Here is a 20418-nt window from a genome sequence, read left to right as displayed (position 1 = left end):
GGCTCCTCCTTAGGGTCAATTGGTCAATGACCCTGCTAAAATAATCTGATAAAAATCGAAATTTTAATAAAGATTTTCTGTTGACAATTCAACACTGAAATATAAAATGCTCTCTTAATATAATAATGCTACGCCTCGTGATCCTACCGGTGTGAAGCCGGTGCCATGGCTGGGCCCTATTTAAAATTGACCCTGCACTATTCTTACGGCTTATGGAGAAATACATGTAACGAAGAACAGAGACAGAGAAGATAACGATTTCTTGAGCGAGAGTGAGAATCACCTTTCCGTCTTATATCGCTAATGTGGTCGACGTCCAGACTCGATTGACGAATATCTTGTCAACTGTCACTCTCAGAGAAGAACAACCTGTTGTATTTTGGTTTTGTACCACGCGGGTGTCGCGTGTCCCTTTGTCGGATTTTTTGTTTGTGATTATAGAATTAATATACATAAAAAACAAGATGAGTGTAGTTAACGACATAATTGCCTTAAAATCTACTGGAACACTGAATTATCAACGGCCGGCGGCTTGAGAGAAAAAAAAGATCGACCAAAACCAAACATGAATTTAAAGCAGACAACAAAGGTTAGGGGTAAAGCTATTCAAAGATATTTTAAAGAATCGATGTACAATTTGTGTGACTGATTTGTGGGTGTAGAGAAAATGCATTTTTCTGCTATCCGTGTTTATTATATTCAAATTCAATCAAAAAAGAGTTTTTTTTTTTTATAGTAAACACAAGCACAAGAAGAAAGTCCTATGTCACTCTTGGAGTGGTGCTTGCGCGAAGATATTTGTGGGCATTTATCTTAAATCGCTGTAGGTTGTATGCGTCGGGAAATATGTGAGATGGAAGCCCGTTCCACAAAGATGTTCTCCAGATGAATGAGTCCCGATACAGCGACGTCCTTGGGGTAGGCAGGTGGACTCGATGTTGATGAGCCGCAACTGCTAGACGCGTCCTTCTTGCCGGAACAGCCCTGGGTGGAATCAGGCCTGCCAGCTCAGAGGAGCACTTACTGTGATAATAACGGTAGAATAAACAGAGATCAGCCACCTTTCTCCTGTGCTCCAGACTATCCAGACTCTTTGTCAGTTCTGGTTTGTCGATAAGACGAATAGCTCTCTTCTGTATAGAATCCAGCAGGTTTAAACTATGCTTGGGTGCAGAGCTCCAGACATGCGAGCAATATTCGAGGGAAGGGCGTATTTGAGCCTTATAAAGAGTCAGCAGCTGTTCTGGTGTATACAGTTTTTTCGTTTTGAAAAGCACTCCGAGTTTTTTGGAAGCCGCCCTGGCGACCTCGCCAACGTGGTCATGCCAGGACAGACTGTTGGTGACCTCGACTCCTAGAAGATGTAAAGATGATTTCATTGGCAATGTTTTCCCTGCCATAACCAGCTCCGGGCCACCGAGGTTAGTCTTTATCGTAAATACTGCAGCCTGCGTTTTTTTAGCGTTAAAATTGACCAGATTGTTACCACCCCACTCCAAGATTGCTCTAATATCGTTGTTTGTTGAAGCTACTTGTTGCTGCCTAAGATTCTGAGAACTTGCGGCTGTCGTTGGTTTGGCGGACTTAAATGTGGAAATAAGTGTGCTATCGTCCGCAAAACTGTAGATTGGATTGACAGTGGTTCCTAGCAAATCGTTGATATATATCAAGAAAAGGGTGGGGGATAGAATGCACCCTTGAGGGACTCCAGCGTTAATGTTAAATTTGTCGGAGAGGTATCATCCATCGACGGCTACATGGATTGTTCGTTGTTCAAGAAAACTTTTGATCCAATTCAATAATGAGTTTTATATGCCGATTGAAAAGAGCTTGGTTAGTAGTCCCTCATGCCACACTCTGTCAAATGCCTTGGAAATGTCAAGAGCGACTGAGCGGGATTTGCCGTGCTTCTCCATGGCCTCCGTCCACAAGTGTGTGACGTAAGCCAGAATATCGTCGGTGGATCTAAGCTTTCGGAAGCCGTATTGATGATCGCTGATTAGTCCAGATGATTCCAGATATCTTAACAGTTGTTGGTTGACTGCTTTCTCCATAATCTCCGATATTACTGGAACTAGTGCAATCGGGCGGTAATTGGAGGGCATCGTCTTCTTACCCTTTTTGGGTACAGCTTGCACTCGAGCAGTTCTCCAGCTTGTTGGAAATTGGCCCTGCTTATACGATACCGTGAACAGTCTACATAAGGGAGGAGTCAATTCGTCTGCACAACGTTTTAGTATTAGGGCTGGAATTCCATCGGGTCCGTAACCGATATTAAGCATTTTATAGTAATAGTTCCGGTGCAGTAGCCATCCTTCAACTGTTTATAAACATGAATTTGTCAAACATTTTCTGAATCAGTAAAATTATTAACTATTTTGTGCACCCTCCCTATGACAACCGTGGAAAGTAAGAGATGTTTTGACCCTGAAAAGAGTAAAAACATTCTTGCGTAATATGATGGGACAATCTAGACTTTGTGCATTTTTTATGTTGTCCATCAAGAAAATGTTTGCCAAGAGCATTCCAAACTTCAACGAGAAGGTCATAGACCATTTTCCAGAACTAAAGGAAAGGAGAATTGACTTGAAATATAAACATGTTTAAGGTAAGCTTGATTTTAACAAGTTTACAAATTATAATATACATGTACCTACTTTTCTTTCAGTGAATAACTTATCCCCCTGCAGGTTTAATAATTATTATAATAAACACTGTAACATTTATTGACAAATAAAATACTTTTTAATTTGATATGTTACGTTCAAAACTCTATTATACGTTTCAAAACCGAAATGACCCTCCTGGTACAAACTAGTACAACAGTAGTTCGGTCAGGTTGGTTTCATGCATTTATGTGAACACCCTGACTCCAAAACAGAAACAGGTGACATTATCTTCTATTTTTTCAATGCAGATTTTCGGAGAATTACTTCGCTGGCCCGCGAAAAAGAAATACTTACTTCGAGTACAAGAAAAACGATCTGCAGAGAATCTTGAAGTGGAAAATGCGAATCATACGAAATTTTGGTGACCAAAGCAAAGCAATTCTATATGCAAAATTACAGAAAAGATTATTTTGTGGCTATTAGGGGTTGGATTGCGAAGATCAGAATCACGCATGATTTAAACGTTCAAAATTTGTAGCGAAAAGTTACCTGCAATGAAAGCGCTATCGATCCTTTATACCGACGTTGTCGGAGAAAATTAGGAATTTGAGAATTTGTCCCTCTCAAATATATAAGGCCGATAAATCAGCTTTGTACTGGAAGCTGCGACCAGAGAAAACATATGCAGGCTTTCATGGAAAATCAGCACACGGAAGGCAAATACGAAGAGAGTAACATTCTTGGCTAGTGTAAATACCGATGGATTAAATCAATTTAAGCTTTTAATTATACATCACTCCCGATTGAATACAAATCATCACGCAACGCATGGATGAGTACTACTTAAAAAAAAAGTACTCCCAAAAACCCTTCTACTTATCGACAACGCCTTCGGCAATAGTCAAAGGGAACATGTTAGTTAAGTAATAGGATACATTAAAAACACTTTTTTCATCACTAGAGAAAGAGTTTGCTAGCACATATTCTTTCCAATAAGACGTTTGTAAATTAAATGAGAAAAAGTTTCCCTACAAATGCTGGACCAAAATTCTACCCAGAAAACAGCTAATATTTTGCAGTCGGACGGAGATCCTGATAATTTTTTTTACCGCTAAGTGTGGTGAGCCGAAAAATGTTGGAAATTCCGGAAGAAATAGCGGTTGTATCAGATATAGTATGTTCTTTAAAACAAGAAACCTTGAGTGACGAAGAAATTAAGGTTTGAGTTGAAAATGACGATTATTTATTGTCTTTGGAGTAAAAATAAGTGACGACGAAGAGCAACAAAAAATGACTAATTTAAACATTGTAGAAAATAAAAATATGATTAATAATTTAAATGTGATCCTGAAGTGGCAAGAGAGTATATTAACCATTTAAGCAAAAACTGGTGTTAATGACAGCTTTCTAACACGGCATGCGAGTTTTCATTAGTTCAAATATAATTCTTGTGGAAGTTCATTATTGCGTCCCCGGAGAAATTAGCCTCATTTGTGAAAAATAAAAACTAAATTAAATGTTAATAACTAAATAACTGTTTGGGATTTCTGTGTTCATCGGTAAGTTTCTTAAAGCTGCTCTTTTCACTTAGGCGATGGTGTAAACGAGTAAATACGGAGTAATAGGAAATAACGTCATTGGGACAAAATCTTTGGAATCACTTATTCACTTAATTTTGTCTAAAGAATACGTTCCTGAACTTTGTTGCAATATAAAAAAAATACTGTATACAGATAAAATAAATAAATAAATAACAGGAGTATTAATTAAGATTCTGTCGCCCTGAAATGTTGGCATGAAGTAAAATTTAAAAATTTTATTTGGCCCCATATCCAACAAAATCTAAAAACAATTGCCTAGATCAATAAAATACCATACGAAATATCAACATTGAATATCAACCTAAATTCTTCTTTAGAAATACATATAGTATGCTATCTGACTTTTAAATTAAACATTTTAAAAAATTACCTTATTGACAGTTTTGTTTTCGTCATTTTCCTCGATAATATTTGACGTAGGAATCACTTTTCGCCTGTTATTAGATTGCTGTTGCTTAAGTCTTACCGCAGGGCTGCCACATCGGCCACATAAAAACTGTAAAAGATGTTTAAAAAATGTATTTTTTCATTCATGGCACAAAGTTCCTATAATTTACGCCAAGGTATTGATTATTATTGCACTGACTGAATAATGTGTAATCGATATTCTTAAAAGACCTATTTTATATTACGATATTCACTAAAATACCTATTTTTTTACTAAAATGCATGCATTTAAAAATTTAAAGATCCAACTTCATATTCAAATTTTTATTTAGGTCTATTTCTATGATCCCCTATTCTACGTTTATGATGACGGTTCTCCCATGATATGTTACGACAGTATTGGTATTTACTCGTGAAAATATGGGCTTGAATCGCTTTTTTTTCCATGGCGCGATATAGTTTTTACCATAGTAACAGTTGACAAAAACACTCAAATGAGATCTTTTTCCGTTTTCAACCAAACCAAAACACAGAACTTGTTCTGGTTATTCTTAAGACAGTGAGTACCAACGAATGCCTAGAATCAACAGTTTCACTAGTTTATGTTTTTCAGTTATTTTCTTGAATTTTCCTTTCATTTTGTATACACTGTTTACACCTCTTTTCATACAAGTTCTAAAGGTTACAACCCCCAGAAAGGCCAGCTGAAAGAAGGGACATGACTTGTTGTGCAGAAGGCACGAGGAATTATGGTCCAGTTTTGCACGATTTTTCTGAAGAGTTCGGTTTCCTTGGGTACGTGTAGTCAACTCTTGTACTCCTATTTCCACCGAAAATACCTGGTTTTGAGGACTGATATTACGTTTGCTTACCATAGAATGTCACCTCTTGTCCATTCGTACCGTTTTCTCTACAGAAAAGTCAACTGCATTTTTTTTTGACCTGTATACTGGTCCCCGAAAACGGTTCCAAAAATGAAAGGACGATTCCACAAATGAAAAAGAATGGCACTCCATTTAAAAAAATGCTGCTATATCGCCACATTTTTTTAAGCACCCTGTATATTTTTAAACATTTTCCAGACCTGCGCTATCATATTGTAATAATCGGCACGTGAAAATTTTAAGAGGTTAGAAAATGTTAATTATTTTTTAGGCTTTCTGGACGACCGGCGCACTGTTGCAGGATCCTGTATCTATAATGTTATAGCAGGGGCCATACAAGATAAATTACATTTTAAATCTTTTAAACAGTAGATTCGACAGACAGATGCGATGGTATTTCATGATTTGGTGAATAACACTTAACGTAGGAACATATAGTTAAATTTTTATTATGTTTTTCTATGTATCACTTTCTTTTTAAACCTTAAAACATACTTATTTTTTGTATTTCTTGACCAATATCTTATATTTTGTATTTCATTCTTATGTTATTGAGTGTTTTGTTACAGTAAAATATGATATTGTTGTATTTAATTATGTTATTTGAGAAAACTATAATTTTGTAATCTATCCCGGAGTGGACAAAAAAACTGGATGAGGCTAAAACAGGAAAAACGGATGTCACATTTTCACGACTAGCAATAAAAGCGCTAAAAACTTATTATAAGCGTTACTGTGTGTATATTTACGTTCACAGACAACTTAAAGTGAGTTTTGTGGTAATAATGATAAACTATAAATGAAATGTCACGGTAAACTTTATAGATCTTTAAAACACTTGAAGAAAAAATGATTTTTGTACTATCTTACCTTAACTTTACTAACTAAACACATGACACTGGCTTCGATATTTAGTTGAGTAATATCCCAAGGTTCTGGTTCATCTGTAGGTTTATAATAGTTGGCAGAAGGCGAGTTGCACATGGCATTAGTATCCAAGAAAAGTTTAGTGCTTGTATCTTGATCTGGACGAATGGGGTTCCTTGAACCGGACGGAGGTGCATCTCCGTTAGTATAAGAGTAAGTATGTGGTAAGCTATCCGGTTGACCACTATCTAGTGACGACTGATAACAAAAATCAAAAATATGTCACCATTCCGAACCTTTTATTTTTTTAAGGACAGTTACCTCGAGATTGCTATCTTCCACGTCCGGGAAAATCACAAAATTCGCTTCATCGGGTGTTTTCATATTGGAGCACAAAGTCTTTAAGCCATCACTGGTGTTTAACAGGTTCTGGGGTTGGGAGTCTTCAAGTTTTGGGACTTTCCATAAGTCTGCCATAGTTTTTTGCACACACGGAGTAGCGAAATCTTCTAATTCGGGACTCTTGAGATCCAACGAAGTTAACTGTTGGGTTATCCGTTTGAAAGGTGATAATAACAAACTTGGACGGCCACTAACTAAAACATTTTTATTATTATAATTTTTAAATAATAATGCTTTATTTACAAATAAACTATCGTTATTCGAAAAAAGGTTATCCATGGCTAACAGGTAATATTAAACTTTTATAGAAATTCAGAAACAGGTATTGAGGGATTAAAAGAGTTAAGAGATCTGAACAGCTAGCTAAATGGAATTACTATAATAACTTGAAATTATAAGGCAACAGCGATTAGAGCGGAAAAAATGCCTTTTACAAAAATAAATTTAGAAGAATAAGTGCCGTGAACTAAGCAAAATATTACCATCAAATCAGAACCTAATTTTTTTGTAAATACCAACAATTTGAATTCATATTTTATAGACAGTACAAAAGCGACAAATATCGTTAATTAGGATGAATCAATTAATTTTTATAATCAGAAGGAATTACCAATCTAAAATTTTTTTTTCATCGGCTTGATTTTAATACTGTTTCTTGATTAGTATTACCTACCAAGTCTAAAACATTTGGGGTGGATAATCTAAATATTACATTAATTCATCTCGATTGTTCATATTCATCCTTTTATCCCTTATTTTACACATAGTTAACGAATGTATTAACAGAAACTACTTTATGCTGGAAGGAACTATTTGTGTTGCCATTGTCGAAAGAACCTAATCCAATAAATTTTAGTCAGCTTAGATCTATTAGTATTTTACCAACTTTCTCTAACTTATTATTCTTGAACGCATTATGGATTCTCAAATTCGTAATATCACATCTAGACTTCATCTTCAATTAAAGCTATGTGCCCATAATTTTAATGCTGACGTTTCGCATTTATTCATTCTTATTAGTCCTAGGGTTGGAACCTTTGGTGTGACACTCAAATCACAAAACACTAACCATATTTTACGCACTAGTGCGTAAAGTAATTTTCTATTTTTTATTATTATTTTTTTAATATTTTCTTCGGTAGTAGTTAGATTCGGTATGTTAGACGTGTGTAAAAACCCATTTTTTTAATTCTTGGGAATTGTCAATTTTGCCATTCATAAAAAAGGATAATTTTACACTCTTGTTACATAAATACTATTTCATTGCATTTAGAAAAACCTGAATTGCAAGAAAAGTGGCGTAGCCTTTCATTTAAAAAAATGTTTAGTTCAAAGCCCCCACCCAAGCAGCATAAATATGCTTACAATTATTATTATATTGCACGCTATTTAACATTATAAAAAAAACTTTATTGTCGTAAATTTAATCTTATAAGCATTTATATATTGTTTATAAGCACAAAAAAGGCACACTAATAAAATATTTTTATTTTATTAAAATCGTTTAGGAGTTTTACATAAGATTGTAAAGTCGATTCGCGTCCATAATAATAAACTTATAAGACTTTATAAATAAAATTATAAAATATAATTTGATTTGATTGAATAAAATTAACAAAGTTTATAAGCTCCATCCCACACGGCATCCAATATCCCTGGAATATGGCACCTATATCTCATTTGACGAAATATATTGCAATATGCCTGAAAGATCTCACGATATGCCATATATCGTATATGCAGAAGCAATATTCCTGGCGTATATTTAACAGATATGCAGCGAATATCCAATTTTCATATATCAGAATCAGAAATTCACAATAGTTTGTTCTTATATTTTTTTTTATTTTATTTTTGTTTTAGTCTTTTCCTATGAAATGTATAGTTTTTATTGGTTTTCAAGATCAATGTTTATTTAAGATATGTGTTTTATCATTATCTTCAATCTAATAATGCTTTAAAACCTTTTGAGAAGAAATAATAAAAGATGCCATGATATTTGTTACACAGTAGTTTGTTTCTCAATTTCTTTATGTCCAAATGTTCTCAATTTACAGTAAGTAACATTTCAATTCTTTTTTTTTTGCTTTACATGGTATTTTTTATTGCAAAAGAATCTTGACCTGAATTTATCTTTGTTAAGAAAATTTGCTACTTTAAATAATATTTAAGTTTAATACATTTTTGACCGTACGAAAACTCCTTCTTCTTGCGAAAAGAGCCAGACGGTTTTCCGAGTATCTTCTTCCCGGCTTGAAAAATAATATTTGTACGTATTTGGTAGTTTAGTTAAGTTTTGGTTGTCGATTAGTATTCGTTGCGATGACATAAGTTTAAGTCCGTGGCCGTCGTGGATTGTAATGATATTTTATATCAGCAGAATTTACCATTTTATGTGTTTAATACCGTGATAAATGTTAATTGAACCAGTGATTTTAACGTTCTCTTACGTACGTAACGTAAATTCTGTGTTTTTAACGAAATAAAAATCCGATTAAGATAAATTTGAGTCGCTTTTATTTCAAACAATCTTTAAAAAAAGAATAAGAAATTGAGTCTTATTCTATTGAGTCTAAAAATAAAAAAAAAATAAAAAGGAATCATGTCAATGGGTTTTGACAACTTGTAATTCAGAAAATATTTAAGTTGAAAAAATGCAGTTTGGAACAAGTTTTAAAGAGGTTGGTGGAACTAGAGAACTACCATATCTTTATTATAGATCCTCCTTTCGCAATTTAATTAACGGTCATTGAGTGGTAAATGGGACAATTTTTCTTGTGTAGATGAATACTATTCAAAAAGAACCTTAATTTAAATTATGAAAAAAGGTGGTGGTTTAATTTGAATGTTGAAGTGGGAGGTGTTTAAGCATGTCTCATATCTTGACAAAAATATGGTGGTTCTAGTTTTTTCCAACCTCTATAATAATAATAATAATAATAATAATAATAATAATATGTCTTTATTAAAAAAAAAAGCAATATTAATCTTACAATATTACTTAATACTACATTGCCAAGAAGGCGAAGATTAGCTTAAAGCTACTCTTTAACTCTTAACCTTCCTAACATTCACAGTTTAAATGGAGAAAACGAGAAAAAAAAAAACAAAAAAAGAAACAAGTATATATAAAGTATTTATCTTCTAGAACACTAGACTATATTTTGGATTGATTTAAAAACAAAAGTTTATAATATTTCCTATACACATTTAACGAAGTATTAAATATTGGTTTATAAGTATTAAAGAACTTAACGGCATTATAAGTAAAAGATCGCTCGAATAGAGCCGTGGAATGGTGCGGCATGGTCAAGATATTGTATCTAATATTTCGAGTGTGAACATGGTTTCTTGGTATTAACTTTTCAAAAAGATATTCAGGTCTTTGACTAACATATAATCGATAAAGAAAAGTAGAAGTGAAGAATTTGAATAGGTAAGGTAGCGTTAACCACCTCAACTGGAGTATAGAGTCTGATACATGATCAAACTTTCCGAGGTTAAAAATAAATCTACAGCAAGTATTCTGCACGCGTTGCAGGCGGTAACGATTTATTTGGTCTAAGCAAGGATAATAAACTATAAGGCAGTAATTTATAATAGATAAAACAAGAGCCACTACAAGTTTTTTCCTAGTTTTAAAATTTAAAATGTGTTTATTGGTATAAAGCATACGCATGCGTAAATAACACCTCTGCAGAAGAGTATTAACATGTTCCTTAAACCTTAAAGAATTGTCTATTGTAAGTCCCAGAACCTTCACAGTATCAGAGAACAAAATAGTTTCGTTATCCAATTGAATGTGAACAGTTTCCATTATATTTTTATGTGATCCTCGGTTTGAAAACAAAACCATTTTTGTTTTATTAGGATTAATGACAAGGTTATGCTCTTTTGAAAATTGATTTATTACGTTCAGATCAGCGTTAATAGTATCAGCCACGTTATCAAAATTAGCAGAGTCAAAATAATGTATGTATTGAGTATCATCAGCATACTGATGTATTTCAGAATCTTCAACTAGACCGGGTAAATCTGAAGTATATATAAGAAATAATAATGGGCCTAGGATCGACCCTTGTGGGACACCAGAAATAATGTTTTTCGAAGCAGAATATTCATTATTCACCCTCACTTTCTGGGTTCTACGCCATAAATAAGTTTTAAAAAAGGACAAAACGACCTCACTACAGCTATAATATTTCAGTTTCGCTACAAGCAAATCATGATCGATGACATCAAATGCTTTCGAGAAATCAAGGGCTATCATAATGGCTGAAATCTTTTTGTCAAGAGCTCGCATGATATTATCGGTGACGTTTAGAAGTGAACGTCATGGGAAGGGAGGATATTATTTGACATTAAAAATGATGACAGCTGCATATAGACTATTCTTTCGAGAACTTTGGAGATTACGGGAAGCAAACTTATCGGACGCAAATCTTGAATACTTTCAGGACTGGAGGATTTGGGAATCGGACATACCACTGATTCACGCCAGGCCGTAGGAAAATATCCTACCTCCAAACAACAATTTATAATATGAATGACATGATCAAGTATATCAGGGAGACATAAGTGTAACATACGTCGAGTTATGTTATCCACACCAGAGGCATTGGACCTAATATTTTTTATAGTTTTTTCGACAGTACTTTGGTCTACTAAAGAAAAGTGAAAATTATTCTCGGTAAATTTATTACTGGAGTAGAAGTTAATTTTGTTTACACATTTATCAGATTTATTAAAAACACTTACAAAAAAATCATTTATTTGATTTGGATCAGATATATTAAACGGCAGCTCGTTATTATTCTTGGTTGTTTTAATATTTAAAGTTTCTAGACCTTTCCAAAGTTTTTTACCAGTTTTGTCACTCTCCAAGCTTGCAAGATATGCAGCTTTTTCTCGTCTTATTGATGCCAACGCAAAATTACGACACTCCGTGTAATATCTCCAATTTTCTAAACACTTGTGATTTTTGTATTTAGTCAAAGCCTTATCACGTTCCTTTAAAATAAGTCTTAATGTGTCTGTCAACCAGGGAGCTGGCTTTTTACTGACTCTTATAGTTCTGTAGGGTGCATGAATATTAAATAAATAATTAATATTTTGTTCTAAATATTGAACTTTTTTATTTATGTCCTCAAGATAATAAATATTATCCCAGTAAATCTGTGATAAATCGATCCTAAAATATATCTCATTGAAATGTTTAAAATTGCGGATGGTTATAAATTTTTGTTTTTGTCTTTTAACTACTAATTTTAAAGTGCAGAAAGGTATTTGATTGTGATCACTTAAACCTGAAACAACGGTGCCACTTTTATGACAAATATCTTTAGTATTGATAAAAATGGGATCTAAGCATGTTGCAGTAGTATTTGTTATACGAGTTGATTCATTTATTAATTGTACGTACCCAAAAGAGTTAAGCATAGAATATAATGAATTAGGTTTTAACATATCAATATTTAGATCTCCGAGAATTACTGAATAATCATAGGTCACTAAAAGATGTGGAACAACTTCTTCCAGGAAATTTATAATTTCAAACGCTTTCGATTTAGGGGGCCTGTATATTATAAGTATTGCAATATTGTGAATACCAATTTTAACATTTAGGAGCATAAATTCAAAGTTTACATTACTAACATTAATATTTACAATTTCGCACTGAAACATTGACCTGACATAGATGCCAACACCACCCCCAACTCGGATAGATGTCTAATCTATCCTTTCTAAAAAAATTATAACCTGGCATAGAAACCGCACTGCTTAATATATTTTCATTCAGCCACGTTTCACTTATACCCAAAATATCATATTTATTGTTTACAAAATTGAGAAAATCCGGAAAACTTGGCAATAAAGATCTAATATTTAAATTGGCTACATTTAAATAAGAATTTAATTGTTTGTTAGCCATCTTATAAACTATAAATATAAAATAAACTATAAAAATAGCTATTTATCCCAGTAAAAAAAGTTATTCGTAATTAATTTGAGATCCAAGCTTTAAAAGATATTTCTGATAGGAAAGACAATCTTTATCAAAGCTATAGTGGTTAGTAGAGATAGACTTTACATTATGTTTGTTATAAGAAACCTAATTTAACACAATGCCTCTTATTCCAATTGCATTTCCAAATCATTATTCCAATGCTGTTTGGAATAATGCCTCTATGGCAATTATTCCAAACAGCATTCTTGCAGCTTTTATATTTTACGAAATATTCACATTGACACTTTTCAAAATGACTTCCTGTATGAATAGTAAGATATACCTTGGATATATTATTAAAGAGGAAAAAATATTAGGGGCATATGAACTAAATAACCCCAATATAAGCAACATACACGTTTGGCGAGTTGAATCTTACGGATTGAGTTTTAATGTATTAGACCTAATAGATAGAGAGTACTACTAGTAGAGAGAGAACGACTGCATGGGTAACCTCCCACCGATAGCGACGCCGATTTTCCGTACCGCTCGCAATGTGAATTTAATTTCGGCTTGCTCGCAGTGATGTTTAGCAAGCGCTTGGAGATGGGTAGGTTAGCCTCGAATCAACTATTGGAATTTTACGCGCACACGAAAGATAAAAATTTATGTTGTTTTTTAACGTGCTCATAATCGCAAGTCAAAAAAACAACTTTAATGCTCAAATCTTAAAAAACCTTTGGTGAAAACTAAATACAATATTCTAAAATAAAATGAAAAATAACTCTTAAACAAAATAATAATTCTAATTAAATGGATTATTTAATAAGGTGTTCAAATACACCTCCTTGTTGGGCTTCACAGTATCCCAACCTGTCGTAAAATTCGCTAAGTACATTGGCTAACATTTCAGGTATAATGGACCTAGAAATATTAATAATTTTAAGTCGCAATTCGTCCAAATTAACGGCTCTTTCATGTCGGTGTTGGTAAAGAATTTCCGTCAAATAGCCCTATAAGAAGTAGTCGCAAGGCGTCAGATCTGGAGATCGCGGAGGCCATGGTATGGTACCTCTTGTGGAAATAAGCCGTTCAGGAAAAGTGTTTGTTAAATAGTCCTGCACTTGTCTAGCGTTGTGAGCGGGACATCCGTCTTGTTGAAACCAAATTTCCTCAAAATTAACATCCAAGTTTCGTACAGCGGGTATAATATTTTGTTGCAATAAAAGTAAATATCTCTCAGAGTTTAAGGTACCATCAATAAAAATAGGCCCTACAATGTGATTGGCTAAAATGCCAGCCCAAACATTTACCTTCTGCGGGTATTGAGTTCGTAATGGTACACTCAAATGTAGATTTTCCCGAGACCAAAATCTCACGACTGAAGAATTATGTCGACCTAGAAGAGAAAAAGATGGCTCGTCTGTAAATAAAATATTACTTGTGAAGTCGTCATTTTGATCAATTTTTTCTCTTAAGGTTTCACAAAACTCCAAGCGTTTTATTTGATCTTCTGGAAAAATTTCTTGAGTGTTTTTAATTTTATAGACTTTGTACTATATACTATACTATTTCTTTTAAAAATATCACGCACTGTACGACTTGGAATATCAAGTTCTTCAGAAATTTGGGAGCACTTACTTCCACAAGGTTCACTTACTTCCACAAAAGCACACACCTTGACCTCCTTTTCAATCCTAGCGTCAGGTGTTCGACGAGGTTCCTGATCGTCACTAGAACATTTTGCACACCGATTTACACATCCCGACTGCTCAAACTTATGCCAGATATTATAAATTGTTTTAGCAGTAGGGACTTGCTGATCAGGATATGCAAATATAAAACGGCCGACAACTTCTTCTGCACTATCCGCATGACAATACCATTTGATGATATTAATCTTTTGATCAACAGTGAAAACCATTTTTATTTTATTACTGTATCCGTCTTCGTACTAAAGGTTGAAATAAATTGTAAACATGATCGGCTAACACGTACATAGGTATGCGACGAATTGTAACCGGACTGATAAGCGACTTGTAAGCCTTTAACCGACTGATAAGCAACGACGACGCGATAGCCGCCCAGGGTGGAGCCAAGTTTGTTCTCGCTCTACTCCGTCTCCTTCTTACACATTACGCAAAAATCTTATTCGAAATTTTTCAACCGCCGAACGTGTATCCTGGCATATATGAATATGCTAATTAGATATTCTGGCTATATGCAAGCAATGTGTTTGTGCTGTCTGGGATACCTATCATGGCGGTTTAGCTGATCATACCTTAATGATTACTATATAGGGAAATATTATGTTAGGATTCTCCGCGAAAATATTTTCTTGCGAAGCGAATTTTACTGATACTATGGGTGCATATTCGCACCTAATTTTTGATGCCCCTTCGAAATATTAAAGATTTTATATGAGTAAAAAGAATTTCCTAAAATTAAGATTAAACAAATAGCTATTTTCTACTCAATTTTGTTCTACATTTATACTATATACATACCATGCATGGTTTTCATAAAATTACATATGCATTTACTTTAATTCGTAAAAAACGATGTCATTACAAAACGACGTCATTATATGCATTTTTATATTATACAGAATTCGCTTAAAACATAATTGTTCTATACAGCTTGACGGTTCTATACGGTATTTAAATGTCAGCTATTTTTGGTGAAATATTTTTGGGGAGGGCTAAGAGGAAATTATTGCACGCCTGTATTACGTTACGTGATTTTATAATTCTGAGAACTCTGAAGGAATCTTCGGAATTTTTTAATTAAAAATCTGGACTTGCCTCATTAATATTTGAATCCGAATGAATGATTTTCAATGGTATGCTTTTTAAAATATTCCGCTTTATTATCGTTTTAAAATTTCCCAATTTTTATGTTTTTGCAAGAAGAAATTCTGGTCATTTTCAAAAAAAATTTATAAGGTGAAGGTAAAAAAAGGTCTTATTTCTCCAGAAAATTATTAATTTTTCTTTGTGATGACCGGTTTCGCGATTTGAATGATTTTTTTCGCGAGTTTCGTGAAAAATCAAAAAAAGTGAAAGGGAAGGGGAGGTAAATGCATTAGGTCCCAACAGGCACGCTCGCTTATTACTATAAAAGAACTAAGGTCACATGGTTAAGAGACGACAAACATACATTTTCAATTTTTTTTTTAAATACAAATAAAAAATTCTTTAAAAAACATGGTCTTCAAAAAGTTACATAATCTTTTGGAACAACAACTTCGTGGACAAAAACACATATTTATTTTATAAAACTTTTTTAAACAATATATGAATAACATTTTAGAGAGTACAGTATAAACACAGTCCTTATTAAGTCACTGAAAGCAATTTGTTTCATCTTAAAGTCTTCGCTCACCTAGTATAACTTGCTACAAAACCTTTATGAAATTATTTTATACTTGTTTTATAGATGTGTTTTGAAACAATTACTTAGCAACTAAAAAAACAAATTTTGTTAATATATTATATATAAGGTTGTTCTATAAATGCTTTATACCAAATTATTTATTGCATTAAAATATGAAGTAATATAAAACTTTGTTATAAAATAAGGTTCCTTATAAGATAGAATTATTTTATTTGAAGCCGTTAAGGCAGCGTAGTTGGCAGCCATAGTAGACTTTAAGCTTTCAACATTTTCCAACAGATGGCGCAACTAACATGTTATTTTAAAATCCTTAGTTTTGTAAAAGACCATGGTTGGCTGTAGTGCCACTGGTTGCTGCGGGTAGAGGGATTCTGGGAATTAGATTTATTTTATTGAATGCCTTTAATTTTTGGTTTGTAGATAACTATGTAGTATTTGAAGGGTGTAAATAGACTTTGTCAGCTGTTGGAAAAATTAAAATATTTTCATTTTTGCTTTAATATTATTATTACTAGTCGCTGAGAAAAATATTTGAATATGTATTGCTTTTTTGAACCCAAGAATTGTAAAAAGCTTATATATTCTATACAGGGTGTTAGAATCAGGCAGATACTATTCTTACCAGTTGCTATTCTTGAAAACTTTATTGAATAACGAATGTTTTATAGCATGCTCGAATTTCCAGAAAATAACTATTTTGAAGGTTTTGTATTGTTTGAAATTTATTAAACTTTTTTGTGTTTTCGCATCATATAAGGGGCTTTATTAATTTCTCTAATTTTTTTTTTTCAGTGACAGAAATCAGTACAAGAGCAATAACAATTTTATTTAGTAAAAGTAATATACATTTTTTTAACACAATGGGGCCCTTTTTAAAATTAAGTTCGGTAAAGTAAATCTTTGTACATATGACGTAAAAATTAGTTTCAATTTTAAGCATTGGGTTACATCTGTGATTTGATGCTAATATTTCCTCAGATTAGGTATGTGAGGTGTGATTTAAAATTTGCAATCCTAAGATAATTTAAATTAGAATTTTCTCGAGGTATAAATGTGTAAAAAAATGTTATTCCAAGAGACCGCACTGCCTCTGTTTCAAAGATCATTTTTATACCAAACTCCAAAGTTTAACGGAAGATCAATTTTCAGTTCTAAAAAACTATTTAAATTACATATTTATATTATTATACCTTTCCATATAGTTTAAATTGAAGCTTAGTAAAGCTTAAGTAAACAGTATATTTATTTGTTATTGGGAGACTGAAAAAGTTTGTATTATTACAATGTAATAATTAAAAAAATATATTTTCTTGTATTTATTTCGGTACAAGATATCCTTATGTCTATTTTATTTTATTATGCATTTAATTTTTTTATTACATTGTTGTAGCTGAATGATTTGGAATTTATTTATTTATTCTAATTTTGAGTTTTTTGTTTATTCTACCAAATTTTTATTAAATCTGTGTTAAAAAAATATTTGATATTAGTATAGTAGTTATGTAGGTAGAAAACGCCAAAAAAATAACAAAAGTTCATATGAACTTTGGTCCTGAAAAGCTTCCTCAGGGGCCTAATCTCTTTCAAGATAACCTTTAAAAATTATAGTTTTCGTTTTATAGCTTTGGAACTACTTTAGCTACCACAACCAATTTTGAGACATAAATTATTGTTAGTACGTTTATCCTCTTTAACCTGTTAAACACAAATTATTTTAACCAGGGATGTGCAAACCAAGGGGGGTGTTGGATAAATTTAGCACATTTGTCTAAGCATTCAATTTCTGCCCGTTTGGGCACCAGATTATAATGTTCTTATGCATTTTGCATAAAAAAGGTACTCTTTTTGGGGTTGGGGAGGTGGTCTGGGCTCTAATCAGCGTAAGGATAAACGGTACCTAGCACACCTCTCGGGTAGTTTGTTGTACCTGTACGGAATGCAGGCCTTGCTTGCATCCTACATGCAGTAACCCTGCTGAAACTAAGTCCTGTGGTTCTAGACTGGACGTCGATAAACTCCTCGGCAATAACACTTGGGATTGTTGGACTAGAGTCACACCTTTCTTTCGCTATTCTTTGGTGTACCTCTGCTTTCTCTTCTTTCTACTTACTATCTGCCGCCCTCGGCCTGCTGTTCTTTCTTAGTATTCGTCCTTTTTTTTTCTTTTTTTTATCCCAATCCAAGTTGCGTAGGCAACGTGCCGATGGATGAATGGCCGTGGGGCAAAACACGGTCGCTGACGTTCCCTCTGGAATACCGAGCGAGCTTCAAAAGTATCCAGCCTTATCCAGGTAAACACCTCTGCCTGGGTGGACCACTATTTCCGATATACTCGTGGGACCAACAAGCAAAAAATACAAAAAAACTCTCCCTCCCATCCGTTCCCCCTCCACTATGGCGGGCTCTGAAACATTAGAGCTCACCTTTCGTTCAGCTCTTGTTGATGGGCCCTTCCTCTGATGGGCCCACACTTCTCCCCGGAGGGCTCTGCCTCAGCAGGGAAACCGGTAATCCCCGGCGTTAAAATCGACGATCTAGCTGGAGCCCTCAACAGGGCACAGCTCAAAAGAAAGATTCTCTGTGGTTCGGAAAAAAGAAGGAGAAGGAAGGCTAGGGCTGCAGAAGAGCTAATGGCTCCCTGGGCTCAGCTTCCGCGACGGCCTTGGCACCTACTCCCTCAGAGGTTTGCAAGCCTGGGGCTTCCACTAGGGAGGGACCAGGCACCCAAAGGCTCAGGACACCTGGGTCTACGTCTACCAAGCGCGCTGGCGGGGCTAAGAGATCGCGGACCGCTGAGTACCGGCCTCAAGTTAGCTATGCGCGATCGGTCGGCCGCGCCAAGCTGCAGCTGGCAGTGTGCCGAACGGGACAGCCCGAGGTCGGTTTCACTGGCGAACAGCTGCTACAATTCGTGGACTCGGTGACTGAGGCCATACTGGGGACTTCGTCCGGCAGCGAGGCACAGTCACTGAAATGTCATCCACCGCGGCTGATCAGGAACCACATTTTGTTAACGGCCGCGAACCAGGAAAGTCCGGAGTGGCTCCGTCGGGCAGTCCTAAGTCTTTCCCCTTGGGAGGGGGTCACGCTGGCAACAGTGGATCCCTCCACGCTTCGCCTACGCCGGGCTATCTTACGGATCCCGGGTATTGGGCATAAGTCTGAGGACACTCTGAGGCTTCTGGAGCTTCAAAATCCTGGCCTCCCGTGCTCCCAGTGGAGGATGTGGAAGCGCAAGGAAGAGACTAAAAACCTCAGGCTGGTGGTGGGAAGGATGAGGGATCGGCCAAAACGATAAGGGAGAGACAGGGCTCGCTATTTTATAACATCACCAGGCCCTCTGTCGCCCTCATCGAGAGCAAGAAAGCGGCTGATGACACCAGGCTGTCTACTTCCACAGTGGCCCCTGGGCCGCCGACTATGAATAGGCCACTAATGCCGACTCCGCAGCTTCCAAGGGCAATCCGCAGACGATGGCCCTTCCAACTCCAAGGACAAAGCGTGTTGGCAGTCAACCAGCCCCACACCTTTCAATATGCTCCTAACATTTCTGCAAGCGAATCTACAGCATGGAAGAGCACCCACCGCTGTTCTGTGTAAAAGGCTCAATTCAACTCACAACTCCATATCGAAGTCGCCTTATTACAGGAGCCCTGAACTTACCAGGGCTCTGTTAAAGGCCTGGGTTTAACTAGCGGCACACTATATAAACATGTACCTTGTGAGAATCCCCGCGCATGCATTCTTACTAGGCATGTGCGGTGCTTTCTCCTCTCAGGCCTCTGCACAAGGGACCTAGTAGCCGTCAAACTGTCAATGGACACGGGAAAGGATCTGGTAGTCTGCTCTGCCTACTTTCACATCGAAATTTATTCATTGGGTCAATATTTGACCCCCCGACCGTCACTGCGGTGGTCAAATATTGTGAAGTCTTGGGTCTCCCGCTTCTCATGGGCTGCGATTCTAATTCCCATCTCGGCATTTGGGAATGCAGAGATGGGAACCCAAGGGGCCGCCCCCTGGTTGACTTCCTGTGCTCAAATGGCCTAGAACTACTCAACCGGAGCTGTGTCCCAAGTTTCTACTGCAATAGGAGTCAATCAATCATTGATCTTAATATCTGTTCACCTAAAACTGTGAACCTTTTCAGCTGATGGACAGTATCTCTTGAGGTCACAATGTCGGACCACAGGCACATTCTTTTTGAATTAAAGAAGCAGGCTCAGTGCGATACCCCGGCCTACAGAAATCCAAGATGCACTGACTGGGTCCACTTTCGAGAGGAACTAGTCGGTGGTCTTGCGGACATGCCGGCAAGGTACACA

The 20418-nt window shown here is 35.3% G+C and overlaps 1 protein-coding gene across 5 annotated transcripts in view; it reads right to left on the bottom strand.

Annotated features, from left to right (window-relative positions):
- The window catches only part of LOC126739727 (inositol polyphosphate-4-phosphatase type I A), a 114688-nt gene that overhangs the window by 35839 nt on the left and 58431 nt on the right, over positions 1-20418 (bottom strand). For 4 of the 5 annotated variants that reach the window (XR_007661693.1, XM_050445521.1, XM_050445520.1 and 1 more), the window contains 3 exons: positions 6670-6944; positions 6352-6606; positions 4581-4706 (listed from right to left, as the gene is read on the bottom strand). Coding sequence is in view for 4 of the 5 variants with exons in the window: in XM_050445521.1 (XP_050301478.1) it covers positions 4581-4706; positions 6352-6606; positions 6670-6944 (656 nt within the window). In the remaining variant the exon portion in view is untranslated. The remainder of the gene's footprint in view (positions 1-4580; positions 4707-6351; positions 6607-6669; positions 6945-20418) is intronic. The other variant, XM_050445523.1, reaches the window with a different exon arrangement.

The sequence above is a fragment of the Anthonomus grandis genome, chromosome 8 (assembly GCF_022605725.1).
Source record: "Anthonomus grandis grandis chromosome 8, icAntGran1.3, whole genome shotgun sequence".
Lineage (NCBI taxonomy): Eukaryota > Metazoa > Arthropoda > Insecta > Coleoptera > Curculionidae > Anthonomus > Anthonomus grandis.
The sequence above is the reverse complement of the archived record's forward strand: the minus strand, read 5'-3'. Positions and strand labels throughout refer to the sequence as shown.